At 44.7% G+C, this 18,129-nt stretch overlaps 2 protein-coding genes across 2 annotated transcripts in view; both read left to right on the forward strand.

Annotated features, from left to right (window-relative positions):
• The first annotated feature begins 6,413 nt into the window (after positions 1-6,413).
• On the forward strand, positions 6,414-13,788 carry LOC144610266 (neuropeptides capa receptor-like). Its single transcript, XM_078428856.1, has 4 exons — positions 6,414-6,559; positions 11,014-11,372; positions 12,164-12,307; positions 12,896-13,788. Exons 1-4 carry the CDS (start codon positions 6,414-6,416, stop codon positions 13,786-13,788), a joined length of 1,542 nt encoding a protein of 513 aa, XP_078284982.1.
• A 527-nt stretch (positions 13,789-14,315) lies between these two features.
• Positions 14,316-18,129, forward strand: part of LOC144610267 (uncharacterized) — a 12,323-nt gene continuing 8,509 nt past the window's right edge. Inside the window, exon 1 of the mRNA XM_078428857.1 lies at positions 14,316-14,414. Coding sequence (XP_078284983.1) covers positions 14,316-14,414 — 99 coding nt within the window. The remainder of the gene's footprint in view (positions 14,415-18,129) is intronic.

Here is an 18,129-nt window from a genome sequence, read left to right on the forward strand (position 1 = left end):
AAGGGGATTGAGATTGTGGACACTGTGCAGATAGGGATAGGTTATGAGCTGATGGAGATGGTGGAGGTGAGGAAATGAAATGGGAAGCGACGGACGGGCACAGTGGGGAGAATGTTGTGTTTGAGAGAGCCAGGTTTGATAATCAGGAAAGAGAAGTGGGGTGTCAATTGGAGAATTAAATAGTTATACCATTGGATTGTCAGCGATACCTGAAGTGCTGTTCTTCCAGCTTGCATGCAACCTCACAATCTGGCAATGTAGGAGGTGGAGGACAGAGAGGGCGAAATGGAAAAGGACAATGGAATTGAAATCCAGCTGTCCCTGGTGGACAGAATCTGGTTGCCTCGTCTGCATTTGGCATCACCCAGGTAAAGGAGGGTACATCGACAGCATGGAGTTAAATAATGGAGATTGACGTTTAGGTCCCTGAATGGAGATAAAGGAGCAGGTGTAGGAATAGGTGTTGCATCACCTGCGGTCAGTGGGAGGGGGAATTTTCGAGGTGGATCGTTTGAAGGTAGATCGAGTCAAGGAATCTGCACCATCCTGGATTCACCCACAAATCCATGGGCGTTGTGCTTTTCCCAAAAAAGTGTGTTCAATGAAGCCTACAGATAGATGGGATTAGATGGCGCCCATGAGATTGGCCATGGCTACTCATTTGATTTTGTAGAAAGCGAGAAGCATCCAAAGAAGACAAGTTCTACGAGGCAGCGGACACTGTTAACTGCAATGAAGTAGTTGGGTCACTGCTCTGGGACAAAAGCAATTGCCCAGAGAGCTTCGTGTTGGGAAGGCACTATTCGTCGATGGTACACATGAGGAGGTGTGAGCCACAAATTTGAAGTTGTAAAAGTTGTGGGGAGCATCTGACGTGTGCAGATGTAAGTAGGCACGGTTGGCAGTCAGGACGAGGTAGATTTAAGTTATGAGGTTAAACAGTGGGGCAACAGGAGTTAGAAATAAAACTCCCATTGGCACAGTCCAGCACTTTGTGTTCCTTTGTGTAAAACAGCATCTGCGGTTTTTATTGGTTCGTTAATGGATCGCGACAGCTTACCTTTCTGTTGAACAGTGTTGCACCATTAGGTCACATGTCGTATCCGCGATACTGTCATCGGGACGATGAATAATGTGTGTCTTCTGCTCCCATGCCCAATTTAGCAGGTCTAATAACTATCTCTTTCATTGATTTCTAGTCCCTGGATCCATTGATTCCATCAATCAAATAGAATATTACACCAGCGACCCTCTGGGTGGCGCTCATCCAACAAGCGAACTCCCTGAAGGAACCTCGTCCAGTGTTGGAGGTTGGTGCATGATTTGCTTTCCATTTTCTCCAATTTTTATTCATTTTGTTCGTAATCAGAACATATCAGGGAAAAGGTGTCCGAGCATGTTCGCCGTGAAATGATAGAGAGGCGATCTCAAGGAATTGTAAGGGATTTCTATTTAAAACATCAACAATTTGGCTTTGCAGATAAACCTCTCGCCTGCTGCCAGCTGTGTAATGGAATGAAACATTTATTGTCTGTTTATGTTCTCAATTTCTATAGGACTTGAAATATAACACGTGTGGCCGGATTGGAGCAACGTTAAATAGTTCACAGGCCCAACACAGTCCTCTCTCCATCCATGTATCCATTACGCAACAACATCTTAGTCTGAAGAAGGGTCTCGACTTTCCCATTCCCTCTATCCAGAGATGCTGCCTGTCCCGCTGAGTTACTCCGACGTTTTATGTTTATCTCACATCCCTTGCAGCTTGCAAAACAACTTTGGTTTTCAGGAAGATCATTCCGGCTTCTACTTCCTCCTAGATCTAGTTCCTGATGACCATGACGATCCTGAGAGTAAAACAACTGATTGTGCGGGCTGTCAGTTCCCGGTGGACGTTGGAGCCGTTGACCCTCTGATGCTAACAGTTGCCGGCGGTGACGTGGACAATGGTGGTGAGTCAGTCTCTGACAAGCCGCAATCACCAATCCTCAGCAAAATATTCCACAAACTGCGTTATGTTATATTCACTTTCGTGCTTCAAATATTATTTCCTAAAAGCAAAGACATGTCCCGAAAAAGGTGCCCACGAAGGGTTTTGTTCTTACATGAACAACGTGTCATTCACAACTGCAATGTGAACCATATGAATACAGTATCTAATTTGTCATGTTCCACGTCGGCTTATTTACCCCAACATACTGCGCTATGAACATGCACGGGAATAACTGGGGGAAAAAGGCCTGCCACAGAAACCAGTTCTAGTCACCGCGCACAAACAAAGTGCCTTTTTACAAAAAAACGAATCACTGTACATCAAAACCGCACTGCTGGTTATTCTAATGCCAGACACAAAGCGGCGGAGTAAGTCAGGGTCAATCAGCATAATTGGACAACATGATCATTGACGGTTAGAAACATAGAAAAAACATAGAAAGTAGGTGCAGAAGTAGGGCATTCGGCCAGCACCGAGTTGAAAACCTTCAGATATCCAGGAGGGGGGGGGAGAGATCTGTGTAAGAGGCGGGGGAGTCTGGCAAGTGATAGCTGGATACGGTTGAGGAAACTACAACCCGACGGAATGAACGTTAAGTCTTCAATTGTATACATAACCCAACCACCTGCCCACCAAAACTGCAAACCCCGTCCTCCCCACTTCTCCCTCTCTTCCCTGTTCACCACCCCGAATGCGCACTATTATTCTCATTATACGTCCCCTTTCCCCTCCCCATCCCTTTCCATTATATCCCTTCACATTTTACACCACTTCTTCCAATATCTCACAGCCTTTTGTCTTTTTCCATCTCTTGCCTTGGTCCGCCCATCTGCCGATCAATCAACCCTCATTGGTATCCACCTATCACTTCCAAGACTTTGTCCCGCCCCGCCTCTTCTCCAGATTTCTCCAAGTATTACAATTTATCTGAAGAAGGGTCCCGACTCGACACGTCCCCTATCCATGTGGTTAGGAGATGTTGGCTTATCCTTTATGTTTCTCCAGCACTTTGGGTTTCTTTATGTACACCAGCATCTACAGTTCCTTGTGTCTACTCTATTCCAATGCCGCCGTTCTCCCATAGTTCAATAATCATCGCCTTGCAATGCCGTCTCCCGCACACTGAGGTTTGTGTCATTGTTTTTCAACCATACAGAGCATACTCTGCAGATTCTCACTGATCCTGTTTTCCCGGCGACCTGCTCTTCAAACAGCAATGACGAACCCCACTGCGGCACGTTCGCAGTCCCGGCCCTTGCAGCACCCATTGTGTTTGACGGCTCTATTCCATATTTCATATCAGAGCCATGAAGACGGTAAGAAAACAACATTTCATGCGTTTGCTTTCATTGGCCGCATCGCAACATCAGTAATGTGGGCGTGGGGTATTTGTTCAATTTTGGTTGGAATTTCCCCTCTTAGTGAACAGGACTGTATTGAATGATCTGTGATGCTAATTCGAAATAACGTTACTGGTGAGAAAATGCCACGTAATTTTGTTGAAATACACAATTATTTACACATTCCGTTGACTTTCTATTAAGAAGTGATGCTTCTCTTTATTTTAACTGCAATATCTATAAATCATATTCATACTTCATATGACCTTGCACTGTTCATTTGTAATTAAGCCGCTGAACTGAGTTAACAGAGACCATATTGTGTCACCAACTTGATTTGGATGAGAATGTACAAGACATGATTGGTACGTTTGAAGATGAGAATAAACTGGGTGGTATCGTAGGCAGTGAAAATCGTTATGAAAATTATAGCAATCTCTTGAACGGCTGGGCAAGTTCATAGAGGATTGGCTAATAGAGTGTCATGTCCTCCGTGAGGCATGTTGCAGTTGGGGAAAGCAAACCAGGCCAATGGGCTCGCAGCGAATGACGAGGTCCAGGGGCGAGTGAAAGGCAGAGGGATCTAGGATGTCCAGATACACAGTTTCCTAAAGGAGGCGTCACAGGTAGACAGTGTGCCAAAGAAGGCTTTTGGCACATTGGCTTTCATCAGTCAAGTTTGACGTTGGCAAGGGTCCGTTTGGGGTACTCTGTATAGTTTTGGTCACCCTGCTAAACGAAGCATGTCACAAAGCTGAAAAGAGAGCAGATATGATTTGCGAGGGTATTGCCATGACTTGAGCGGCTGAGATATAGGGAAAGGCTGGACAGATTAGGACATTATTCCTTGGAGCGTAGGTGGCTTGGGGTTATCAAATAGAGGTTTATAAAATGATGAAGGGACTGGATAGGGCGAATGTACAGTGCCTTTTACCGGCAGGAGGGAAATCAAGAATCACTGTACATAGGTTTTAGGGGAGAGTGGTAGATTTAAGGTGATAGGGCAAACTTTTAATTCGGAGGATTGTCGATATGTGGAACGAGCTGCCAGAGGAGGTAGTTGAGACAGGCAATGTAACCGATTGTAAACAATACTTGGGCAGGAAATGTTAAATGGATAAGAGGCAAACGCGGGGAAGTGGGTGTAGCTTAGGTGGGCTTTTTGGTTGGAATTGACGAGCTGAGCCAAATGGCCTGTTACAGGGTTACATGACTCCATGACTCAAATATTACAAAAAATATATTTATTAATGTCAAATCTTTATTTTAGCTGGCCCAATAATATTTGCTTTGTTTTCTTTCCCAGGTGAATTTGTTTCCAAAGCCTGTCTTGAAATGATGGAAAACGTTTGGCGTTGGGTTGTGCCTTTCACCTTTCCTGCAAGATAGACAAGCAGATCTTCACAGCATTGATATCACTTGCCAAATTATCACAAACAGAATCTTTGATTTGTTTTTAAACCACTTGGTTTGATTTTTTTGTCCTAAACTTTAGAAGAAAACATTTATACACTGCTTGCTGAATAGGTGTAGAAAAACATTTTTAATCGTCATTCTACTTCTGGAAGACAGATCTTTTTTTCCTAATCAATAAACGTATGTTCATTTGAATTTGTAAGCCTTTTTATACATTCCATGTAAATGCTGAAGATTGTGGAGGAGGTAAAATGAATGTACTGTATTCTTATCATGCTTTACCTTGCTTTGGTGTTCGTGATCCCTGAGCTCTGTAGCGCCGACGATGGCTGCCACGGTGTACTGCTCCTTGCTGTTTTGTATGGATTTGTTCGTTTGTGTTGTCTGCGGTAATCCCACAAAGATTACTTTCACGGGAGAGGTACTCCTTAACACCAGACTCAATAACCAAAATCTGCAGTCTCTTTTTTGCTCTGGTTTATTTTCACCCACATGTTTAGACCGTAATGGTGTATCCTTATTGTGTTTGATGTGTTTATGCTTTATTCTTAATTGTTAACTGTATGTTTGTGTTGTCATTTGTGAGTGGAGCACCAAGGCACATTCCTTGTATATGCACATACTTGGCCAATAAACTTATTCATTATTATTATTATTATTAATGAACTGTTTCAATCTCGCCTTGCTCCATGTAATAATCAAACATGCTTAATAAATACTTCGGATGGAATTCGATATGAATGTGTTCATATTTATCCGAGCGTACATACACATTCCATGGACACTAACACAAAGCACCACGTTGATTGCCGTGGTCTCATGGTGTGAGCTAAAGACGCAGGCCAGACATTGGAGTACATAAGTCTAATTGTGAAGGCTTAGTAATGAGCGGAAGACATCCTTTCAAGACAAGGGTGATAAATGTACATTGGATAATAAGTCAGATTATACGGTTTACTTGCCACATCGCGAAATAATTTGCAAAATCCAATTCTCATCAGCACATGGAAATAGACATCAAGAGGGCAATGAGGAAATCATGAAATCGGTAACCAGGTCGTCATATAGGGAGAGAAAACAGAGTAAAATATAAGGTCAAATTTATGTCTGCTCCAAACGTGCTGACTCCCACAGTGCTCTAATCCACTTTCAAAGACGCTATATCCTGTTCTCAATTCCTCCGTCTCTGTCGCATCTGCTCCCAAGATGAGCCTTTCCATTCTAGGGCATCCGAGATGTCGTAATTGTCTAGGAAACGTGTCCTCTCTCCACCCCCCCCCCCCCCCCCCCACCCAATCATAGATCGATTCTTCAATGTCGTCTCATTTGTGGTCCGTATTTCTCTCCCCTCCCTCCAGCTGGAACCAGGATAGAGTTCCCAAGATTCTCACCTTTCTCCCCAACAGCCTCCGCACCCAACGCATCATCGACATCACCGTCACCACCAATGCGTTCTCTCCACAGTTACATCATCCCATTTCCTCTCCCTTTTGCTTTTCGCAGAGACTTCTCCCTCCACATAACCTCCATTCACACTCCCTTCTCACCCAAACCAGCCCCTCTCCAAGTACGTTCCGCTACAACCGCAGGAGATGTAGTACCTTGCCTATGTCCCCTCACTTACCTTCATCTAGCAACTCCATCAGTCCTCCCACGTGATACGGATGTCCAAGTGCACCTCCTATAACCTCACCAACTGCATCCGGTGTTTCCGATACCGTTTCCTGTACATCAACGTCACCAAGCAGAGTCTCATCCACCGTGTTCCGGACAACTGCGCTCAATCCTCCAAGGGTTACTGGATCTCCTGGTGGGCAACCATTTTAACCTCCTTCACGGTCCCACACAGACGTTTCTGTCCTGGTCCTCCTCCGTTGCCAGAGTGAGGCGTCATGCAGACTGTAAGAACAACCCTCATATTCCGCTTAGATAGCTTCCATCCCTGCGGTATGAACAATAGACAATAGACAATAGGTGCAGGAGTAGGCCATTCGGCCCTTCGAGCCAGCACCGCCATTCAATGTGATCATGGCTGATCATTCTCAATCAGTACCCCGTTCCTGCTTTCTCCCCATACCCCCTGACTCCGCTATCCTTAAGAGCTCTGTCTAGCTCTCTCTTGAATGTATTCAGAGAATTGGCCTCCACTGCCCTCTGAGGCAGAGAATTCCACAGATTCACAACTCTCTGACTAAAAAACTCTCTGTTCTAAATGGCCTACCCCTTATTCTTAACATTTCATTTTCCAATCTTAAGTAATTACCACCCCCCCCCCCCATTCTCCCCCACACCCCCGTTTCTCTGCTCTCACTTAGCTCTGCCTCAGATGGACCATACTTCAATTTGTTCCATTATATCAAATTAATATGTAGACAATGCTCTTTCGGGAGCCTTTGTTAATTCCATATTCACAGGATTTGCTCACTCTATCAGTGAGCATATTCCAGAAAAGAACGCCCCCTGGGTGTGAAGAAATTCCCACCTCCCCTCTGGATCTTTTAGGAATCACCCCACATCTGTGCCTTCTGTTTGCTCGACTCCCACTGGCACCAGTTTCAAGTTATCTCCACGAAAGTCCCTTCTAAAGATGAATATCTCCCCATAGGTTCCTCACCATCTTTTGTCCACACACAGCTCTGTAGTTTTTGATCGTATGTTCTTTAACACACGGAGGGTGGCGTGCTTGGAACCGGCTGCCATATGTGGTGGTGGAGGCAAATACCATAGTGGCGGTTAAGTGATTTTTGGATAGGCACATGGATATGCGGGGAATAAAGAGATATGGGTTACTGTATGTGCAGGCAGATGAGAGTTTGGCCTGGCATCATGTTTTGGCACAGAACGTATCAGATCGATTTTGGCCATAATACGACCACACATTGTATTATTTTTAAGCCATTGGATTTGATTGTTGGCCCGTTACTTGCAGCAAAGCCCTTTTTTCTGCTTAACAGATACCGGGAGATAAACTGTCAGATCGTTTTCTTTTCTTTTCTAAAAGAGAATTTGCGGTCATATTTTTCTGAACGATTGACAAGTTATCGGAATTTGTCTTTGTAAATATTTTCTATATCTCAAATAGATACTCAGGATATCGGAGGGGTCAAATACATATATTTTACGTTTTTCTAACCTGTATTTACGTTGTTTGATGGTCAGTAGCCGTTGCGTTCTCAGTTTGTTTAATATGGAAAAAATAGCCATAATAATAAATAGATCACATGCAATTCGATATTAACGTGTTCATATTTTGTCGTGAAGTGCTTGCCAGCCCTGGCGACAAAACGCCATGTTAGTAATTCCTCCTTATTTCAAAACTATACAAGAAGTACAGACTATAAATCCTTAGGCACCCACCGTTTTCCACGTCTTTAAATTTCGCACCTCACACAGGCTAAGCTGTATACTCTGACATTTTCATCCTGGAAAAAAGCTCCTGCCTGTCTGATCTTTTTATATCACGTCTCCCCTCAACCTCCGACGTTCCCGGAAAAAAAATCCAAGTTCACCCAGTCTATCTGTATAAAGAATACCCTCCAATCCATGCACCTTGCTGGTCAACCGCTTCTGCATCCTCTCCAGAGACTTCACGTCCTTCTAGTAACTGGGAGGAGTTGGCTGCGCCTAACGGCTGCGGCTCTCTGGCAGTCTGTTTGTCTTTTTTTCTTTTTTTTGTTTGTGTCGGTGTTGGGATGGTTTTTGTTTCTGTTTTTGGCTGTGTATGTGTGGTGGGGGGGGGGGGGTGGGGTGTGGGTGTGGGGGTGGGGTGGGGCGGGGGAAACCTTTCTTTTATTAGGTCTCTTCCCCGGGGGGGCAGCTCGCCCGCGGGGCCTTCCATCGCCGGCGCGGCTCGGCTGCGGGACTTAACATCGCCAGCGCGGCTCGGCCGCGGGACGTTTCAGTGCCCGGTGCGGCTCGGCCGCTGGACTTAACATCGCCCGGTGCGGCTCGGCCGCGGGACGTTTCAGTGCCCGGTGCGGCTCGGCCGCGGGACGTTTCGGTGCCCGGTGCGGCTCGGCCGCTGGACTTAACATCGCCCGGTGCGGCCGCGGGACGTTTCGGTGCCCAGGGCGGCTCGGCCGCGGGGCCTTCCATCCCTTTGCGAGGGCTGTGCGTGTCGTTTGCCTCGGTAGGGGTCGAACTGCCTTCCGTGGGTGCGGGGGGAAGAGAGGGGAAGTTTTGTTGCCTCCATCACAGTGAGGGGGTGTTTGGAGTCACTGTGATGGATGTTTGTGTTGGGGTCGGGTGTCCTATGTTCTTTTCTTTTTTGCTGTGTTTTGTGTGACTGCTGAAATTTCGTTCGGTGTAAAAAGCCGAGTGACAATAAAGTGTTGTTATGTTATGTTATGTTATTTTATGTTATGTTATTTTATGTAATGGGGCGTCCTGAGAACTTCACACAACACTCCAAATGCGGTCAGATATAGCTGGAATGTGACTTTCTGACTCTTATACATATGGACATTACTTAGGGACGCAAGCACACTCTACGTTTTCTTCATCTCTATCTACTTATGTTGCCACATTCAAAGAGAAATAGACTCGAAGCCCATTCCCCCTCCCCCTCAGTAGATGTCAGAGTTCGTTTTTATATTCCCCGCAAGCTTTCTTTCATGCTACCCCCCCTCTTAATTAACCTCTTTGTTCTCCTCTGTTGAGTTCTAAACTTCCCCCAGTCCTCTGGTTTGCTGCCAATTTACACTGATCAGCCAAAACATTATGACCACTGACAGGCGAAGTGAATAACATTCGTTATCTTGTTACAATGGCACCTGTCAAGGGGTAGGATATATTAGGCAGCAAGTGAACAGTCAGTTCTTGAAGTTGATGTGTTGGATGCAGGACAAAAAGACCTGAGTGACTTTGATATGGGCCAAATTGTCATGTCGAAACGACTGGGTCAGAGAATCTCTGAAACGGCAAGGCCTGTGGGGTGCTCCCGGTCAGCAGTGGTGAGTACCTACCGACAGTGGTCCGAGGGGGGACAAACCACAGACCGGCGACAGGGTGTTGGGCGCCCAAGGCTCATCGATGCGCGAGGGCAACGAAGGCCCTCTGGTCCGAACCGACAGAATGTCTACTGTGGCACAAGTCACAGAAAATATTAATGGTGGTCACGGGACGAACGTGTCACAACACACAGTGCATCGCACCCTGCTGCGTATGGGGCTGCACACGGAGGACCAACAGAATATTAGGCAGGTGGTCATAATATTTTGGCTGATCGGTGTATATGCCTCTTCCTTGGATTTAACACGACCCTTGATTTCCCTCGTTAGCTATTGCCCGATTTATTTTTTCGCCGGAGAGGGATGAACAATTTTTGGAGTTCATCCATGCGGTCTTTAAATCTTTGCCATTGCATGGAAGTATTTAAGTATAATTTGCCAATCTATCCCAGCCAATTCCCGTCTCATACCTTCAATATTTCATTCATGATCTGACTCACATTCGGCTCCTTTTCATCTCCAGATTTCATCCATTATTATACCCTTCTCCAATCGAGCTAGACTCTTCTTTATCCGCCTACCTCTCGCCAGGCATCGCGTACCCCTACCTCATTTTGCCAGTTTTCTTCCCCTTACTCTATTCTCATGAGGGCTTCCGATCCAAAATGTCGTCTATCCATTCGCTTTACAAATGCTGCCTGGCCCATTGACCCCCCCCCCCCCCCCCGCCCCGCAGTGTTTCATGCAACTGGAGTCTGTACTTAGGCGTATTGCAGAAAAACTCATTTAAACCTTTTCTAAGCTCTTTCGAAGTTCTCTTAGCTCGTCCATGAAGTGTGGTGAGCGGTATAGAGCTCAACGCTGCAGGTGTGGCAGAACAATTGTTTATTATCAGGTGTCAGTCGCCGCATGTGCCCAACCCCCCGTCCGTATCAGCAGCAGTGCTCGAAAGGTTGGCGAGGCGATCACAGGAGGATAGATACATAACTGCGTGAAATTCTATTATTGTACACCAGAAAACACTGTGGGCAAGTGATCGAGGGGTTGCATGTTGAAGGCGGTCGATATGGAGTAGATCAATTGGGCTGATTGGCCGTGGAGCTTTCAAGCCTCTTCAAACTTGTTGTGGTTGCAATCATCCAAACAAGTGGAAAGGCCTTGGGTTGTCATTCAATCCGTGCACTGCTCTTTTACACATGGTTTTTATTCGGCCGGTCAGTTGAGCTTGATCAGTGGTGATTGCCAAGATGTTGGTATGTGCGACTCAACAGTAGTAATGACACGGATTGTGAAAATGTATGTTCTTAAACGTTAGTTTGAGTTTGGTGGTCATTATCTGGGCCGATCTTGGTATGAATGTTACTTGCCATTTGTCGGACAATGCCAGCTTTAAGATGATACATTTGCTGAGAATTCGCAAACGGAATTTGACTGTGCATGGTCATCAGCAAGCATTCGTACACGGACCTTGCGATATCATTAACCAGGCAGCTAAAGTTGGCAGTGCCTTTGGCATCATTCTGTGGACCTTGGGCAGGGATTGGATCATTGACCTCAATCAGCATCAACTACTTGGCTTTGTGAGAATTGCCTTGCCAGCTGTGAATAGCAAACATGCATTTGTATTGATATTTTATTACAGCCCTACCGGCAGTCCCATCACATTGCTGCGAGGTCTGAACTAGGGATTGCGCTTCCTGCCACATTATTGAAATCGCTTTATTCGCAAGCTCTGTAGATGTTCTGGGGAGCGGCTCGAATTCACACTAAGGCAGTTAGGTCTGACCATTCATATCTCATAAAAACATATCCAGGTTGGCCCACTGGTGTCCGACTTTGATGGAGTTATTAAACATTATTCTGCCTTCATTCGCATTCTCTTCCGAGTTATGAAGCCACGGGGCAGTTTTTTCGAAGAGACCCGGAGGGAATTCTTCCCCGACTCTGCGCCCAATTCCCGAGTAAACATCTCGGAATGGTCCCCTCATCATCGCCCAATTGTTTCGGGAAGTTTGCAGTGCAAAAGTGACTTGCAATGCCTCAATGCCATGGGTGGCTCTATAACATACACCTACGATTTAGTTTACTGAAGATGAAACCCATCTCATTGCAGTACAAGTAATTTTCCAAGTTTTTCTGTCGATTACTAAACCTTTGCAAAAAACACAATGAGGAAAGCAGAAGGAGGACGTGCAAAGAATCTGACCGGCAAGGTAAAAGTAAATCGAAGCAATTCTACAGGGGTCTTAACAGTAAAAGTGTGGCGAGGGAATGGACTGGTCCCCTTAAGGATCAGCGCGGCCGCTTTTGCGAAGAGCAGGTATCGTTTGTTTAGAGACAGTTCCTGTCTCCAAGGTCTTCAATTGTGCTTTATATAGAGGGTTCCCGACAATGTACTATCGTCAGAGTGCCTGCGAGAGCATCAACTCTGACTCAACCTGTGATCAACACGTCTTCATAAAAAGAATCAACACATGATAATAGAAGAACTGTGTTTTATTTTGCAATGGAACGGAATCATCCACTGCCATTGGAGATTCGGGTATTATTAGCTCTTTGGGATATACAGAAGTTTTACTATCCTCTTCTTGCTGTCGTTGGTATCCCCAGTAAGTTTTTTAAAAATCAAATTGGTAGTTTACTAATAATGTCTAACTATAAACCCATTCTAAGAATTTACTCTGCCATATTTGCTACCTCTAGGTCGACTTAAAGCAATCGTCCTTTCTGACAAGTTCAGCAAATTCCATTTACTGGATGTTGATATAAGTCATAGATTCCGATCCCCATACAAGCGGCGTTGACAACGGAAAGGCAAATAGAAACTCACTGACGGAGCTATTTGTGGTGAACAGAAAATAAATTGGTGATTGGACTCAAAGAGTTGCATTGCAGTCTATCATCGGTGAATTCAATTTGGACCAAGAATTCAGCCTCAGAACTCGTTCTTCGACATGTGGAGATTACTGCCGATTATAGCGAACGAGCTTCGACGGTGTTAAATCTCTGCTGTTTATACATGTAGCGATGTATTCATGTTTAAATTATAAAGTTTAGTCGTTTAGTCTCCTCTCGAACGCGGAAGGTTTAATAATCGGATCCTTCCTTGAACAGACTGCCACAACTGTTAATCTCGCAACATCACCCTGCTCCTTCCCCTGCTGTCTGATTCCTGATAGCCCTGTCCTCTCTTACAGTTAACCTGCTGACGATTGCCATCTTGTCTCGAAGAAAATGTGGTCTCTCCAAATGTGTCACCTGCTACCTGGTGGCCATGGCATCCGCAGATCTACTGGTCATTATCATCGATCTGATATTAAGGCATATTCCAATCGTTTTTCAGTTTGAATTTGTATTGGACATCCCGCTGTGTAATATCCACGCTGCCCTGCTTTACGCAGCCACGGATTGTTCTGTCTGGTTCACTATAGTGTTTACCATTGATCGATTTGTAGCTATCTGTAGTCAGAAATTGAAATCCAGATATTGCACCGAAAAAGCATCAAAGGCGATTTTAGCAACAGTGACTATCCTTTCCCTTCTGAAAAACGTCAGCTGGTATTTTGTGTACACAGGAAGCTATTGGCTTCTAAACCACCCTTGGTTTTGTTTATTAAGAAATAATGTCCAGAATTCACGTGCTTGGGGAGCGATTGAATTGCTTCACTTTGTACTGACACCGGGGGTTCCCTTTATCCTGATTTTGCTGCTCAACGCATTGACGGTCAGACACATTTTAGCGGCCAACAGAGCGCGCAGAAGATTGCGGAACCAAAACACCGCGGAGCCCCCAAAAGACACGGAGATGGAGAACAGAAGGAAGTCCATTGTTCTACTCTTTGTCATTTCTGGAAATTTTATAATATTATGGGTGATATTTATGGTATTCTGTATATTGCAACGAATGAGTTATTTGGTCTACATGTCTGTCTCTCTGCCTTACTTTGTGCGAGAAATGGGCTTCATGCTGCAACTCCTGAGTTGCTGCACAAACACGTGTATTTATGCCGTGACCCAAACTAAATTCAGGATACAGTTTGCGCAGTTTGTCAAGTACCCTTTTATAGTCATTCTTAAATTTGTTAAATGATAAACTGAATTTGTCTGATGACAGACTTCGTCTGTCGAAAGGCACCTTTTTGCCCGATCACTAGGAGTTAGCATGTAGGAAAGAACTGCAGATGCTGGTTTACACTGACGATAGACACAAAATTCTGGAGTAACTCAGCTGGACAGGCAGCATCTCTGGATAGAAGAGATGGGCGACGCTTCGGGTCGAGACCCTTCTTCAGACGGATAGTCAGGGGAAAGGGGGACACAGAGGTATGGAAGGGTAAGGTGTGAAAGCGAGACATCAAAGAGGTCGTAGCTCAAGGAAAATGTAGAATAGATCATTGTTAGCTCGGGGAAGGTCACAACGAAGCAGAAAAAGATAAAATTTAATCAGAAAGACAGTAAGAATGGTCGGAGAACGGGGATGGAGGAGGGATGGTGAGAGAGGGAAAGCAAGGGTTACTTGAAGTTAGAGAAGACGATATTCATGCCGCTGGGTTGCAAGCTGCCTAAGCGGAATATGAGGTGCTGTTCCTCCAATTTGTGTTGGGTTACACTCTGAAAATGGAGGAGGCCCGGGATAGAAAGGTCTGGAGCCCAACTGTGGTTTCGCAAGTTCAGACCGTCTCCTCCTGCTCCCACATGCAAATGACCTGCAGATCGGTAAGTCAGTTACAACTGTAAATTGTCGTTCGTGTGCAGGTGAGTGGTGGTGGTTGTGGTGGTGGGGGGGGGGGGGGGTGAATGGGGGTGTTGGGAGAACAACAATCAGGTTAAATGAATTTTCGGTGGTCGGCGCAGTCAATGGGCCGACGGGCGTGTTTCCCGCGTGGACTCGAAGACAACGATTGAATATTGAATGAACCCGGAAGGCCACAAATCGCAAAAACCTCCATGCAACATTATGAAAGAGACTTGGCAATTGTGAAAAAAATCATAAATGCATATTATTGAGAAGATAATCAAACTGATTATCTTCTCAATAATATCGGGTCTGAGAAGCAGCGGATCGGTGGAGAGATAGCAGTCATCTACCCTCCACTCCATCAATCTGACGAAGCGTCCCGAAAATAAATGTTGTATGTCCATTTCCCTCCATCGATGCTGTCTGACCAATGAGCTTCTCCGTGTAGAAAGGAACTACACGGAAATAAACTGCAGGCTTATACCGAAGATGGACACAGAGTGCTGGAGGAACTCAGCGGGCCAGGCAAGACCTCTGGAGAAAAAGGATGGGTGACGTTTATTCAGACTGAAATTAGAAGGGATGGGACTGGAGGTAAGAAAAGGTCAAAACCAATGCGTTTCTCCAGCAGTTTGATTTTTGCTCTGGCTTGAATCGTTTGCAGTCTCTTGCTTCTCTATGAAAAATGATGCTGGTGTCACAGAAAAGCATTCCAAACCTTTGTAGAATCAGGCATGTTGCATGAAACCGACAGAAATATACCAAGTTCAGCGACTGAATGTAGATATTATGGTGGAAATGCAACAGCGAATGTAGTTCAGATCAACGTACTAACATTTTTTTAAACATCAGATAGTTTTTAAAAAAGCAGAAAAATTACGGGTTCAAAATTGAATGTAGCCAAACCTGTAGTTGTGGTGCTCACATTTTGAGAAGGCATTTTTCAACCTGTGCATCTGGCGCTTTGTTGGGTCCCACCGGGATATTGTCGTCTTTCTGAATACCTTTCTGGAAGTAATTGTGAATTTGCATTTTGCGATCCCTCCCCCCACCAACCCCCCACCCCCGATACATTAGTTATTTGTTTGTATCTGCATTTCAGCCATCAATATATTAAACTTAACTCCGTTTTTCCAATGAAACATAATGTCTCGCAGTTTCTTGAGATCGTGAGCCTAAATTGCATATTCCGTTAATAACACTCCCTTTCTAAGCCAGAGGGTGGGGAATCTATGGAATTCATAGGCCCAGACGAGGATGGAAGCAAAGTCATTGGGGATTTTTACAGTAGAGATCGATAGGTTCTTGATTATTAAGAGTGCCAATGGTTGCGGGGAGAGTGGGTTTGAGGGGGGGAAATTAGAACAGCCTTAATCGAATGGCGGAGAAGACCCAATGGGTCGAATGTCCTAATTTTGCTCTTATGTCTTATTGATTTATTTCCCGCAACAAAATAAAATACCAACATTTAGCAACATAAGGAACAGACGCAGGTAATTTTGCGTGGAATACAAAGAGTTCTCTACACGACATAGATAGGTGAAGTTTTATGTCAGGATTCTTCAACCCAACCCGACCGTATCTTATCTATGTCTCCCAGAGATGATGTCTGAGCCGCTGTGTTACTCTAGCACTTTGCATTAATACAAATAATTACCTTGTTAAAGAGCAGCATAAACGGCGGCACAAAACGCATGCTTAGTCTGAAGTGGAAGTGCGGAATTTAGTTGCCAGTGGCATTCATTATTTTCACATGGATATCCGTCCAAACTCTAATGGACACCCAGCGATCGGCATCTGGGATAGACATGGGTTTATCATAAGCTCCCATCTGATTAATTTCAATTATAGAAAAGGGTAAATGTGCATTTGAATGTTATTCCATTAAAGTAGACACAAAGTGCTGGTGTAACTCAGCGAGTCAGGCCGCATCTCGGGAGAAAAGGAATGGGTCACGTTTCGGGTCGAGACCCTTCTTCAGACTGAAGGGTCTCGACCCGAAACGTGACCCATTCCTTCTCTCCCGAGATGCTCCCTGACCCATTGAGTTACTCCAGCATCTTGTGTCTACCTTCGATTTAAACCAGCATCTACAGGTTTTTTCCTACACACAGTGTAAGCAGTGCTACATTCCTCAATGTTTTCATTACTTTAATCATATTTTAATTATTTTCAGTTTATCCCAGTCTTCCTATTTGAACAAATGTGCAATGCTCGCCATCCTATCTTCTCCTGGCACTAATCCTGTAGTCGGGGGGGGGGGGGGGGATTTAAAATTCTCTAAATATTAAAAATTCTATACAAATACTACAGCCAGTAGTTCAGTGATTACCTCTCTTGCTAGATTAAGACAACAAATATACAGCTGATAAATTCACAACTGGTTTGGCCCAATTGTCATATTCTCTTCTGCGCCAGTTCTCCTTAGCCATAACTTCACTAATGCTTAAAACATTTAAAAGCAAATCTCCTCAATATTCTGAGCCAGAAAATTCCAGGGTTTCAATAGCCACTGAGAAAAAGTTACCAGGTACCTTATTTTCAATGACCCTCCCTAGTCTGATAAACGTGTCTTCTCGTTCGTGTATCTCTCATTCGTCCAACGTCTTGAAATCCATTATCTCATCTTATCCCAAGGATGGTAAATGTTTCCATAAGACCTCCCTTCATTCATATAAACTCAAAGAATATAATTTAATGCTTATACTTCCCTTTTGCTAAACCCCACCTCACTTGCAATAGAGAACCATTTACCTTGCTGTATCTGCCTGCTAAATGTTTGTGATTCCTGCCCATAAACACTTACATCCATCTGCGCTTTGCTCTTCTCCACTCTTTCTGTCATAATTGTCTGACTTCATATACCACTTACGATGTGCACAATCTTACACTTTCCAATATTCAACTACTTTTGTTAATTTTGCACACAGTTTATACCGTTTGCAGAGTTTGAATATGATCATGGCAACATGGCATTCCCCCTATTTTTGTACCATTGCGAAAGTTAGATAGAAACATAGAAACATAGAAAATAGGTGCAGGAGTAGGCCATTCGGCCCTTCGAGCCTGCACCACCATTCAATATGATCATGGCTGATCGTCCAACTCAGTATCCTGTATCTGCCTTCTCTCCATACCCCCTGATCCCTTTAGCCAGAAGGGGCACATCGCATTCCCTCTTAAATATAGCCATTGAACTGGCCTCAACTACCTTCTGTGGCAGAGAATTCCGCAGATTCACCACTGTGTGTGAGAAAAAACGTTCTCATCTCGGTCCTAAAAGACTTCCCCCTTATCCTTAAACTGTGACCCCTTGTGCAGGACTTCCCCAACATCGGGAACAATCTTCCTGCATCTAGCCTGTCGGACCACTTAAGAATTTTGTAAGTTTCTATAAGATCCCCCCTCAAACTTCTAAATTCCAGCGAGATGCTTTACACTCTGCCCCGTCCTCCACTTCATTACTGTGAGTCATGATTAACTGAGGGCAAATAAATGTTCCTTTGGGCACTCAAGTATCTACATCCTTCCAAACTGATCAAGGAAAATGTTATTCTCACAAAATAACCAATCTTCATCCATGCTCACATTCTTCCATTTTTGACGACACCTTGCGAAATGCCATCTCAAACTAAATATACACTGCATATATGCATTATCCTCTCCCATTTTGCTTCCATCATAAATGGACGT

Source organism: Rhinoraja longicauda, chromosome 36, assembly GCF_053455715.1.
Source record: "Rhinoraja longicauda isolate Sanriku21f chromosome 36, sRhiLon1.1, whole genome shotgun sequence".
In the NCBI taxonomy this organism is placed as follows: Eukaryota; Metazoa; Chordata; class Chondrichthyes; order Rajiformes; family Arhynchobatidae; genus Rhinoraja; species Rhinoraja longicauda.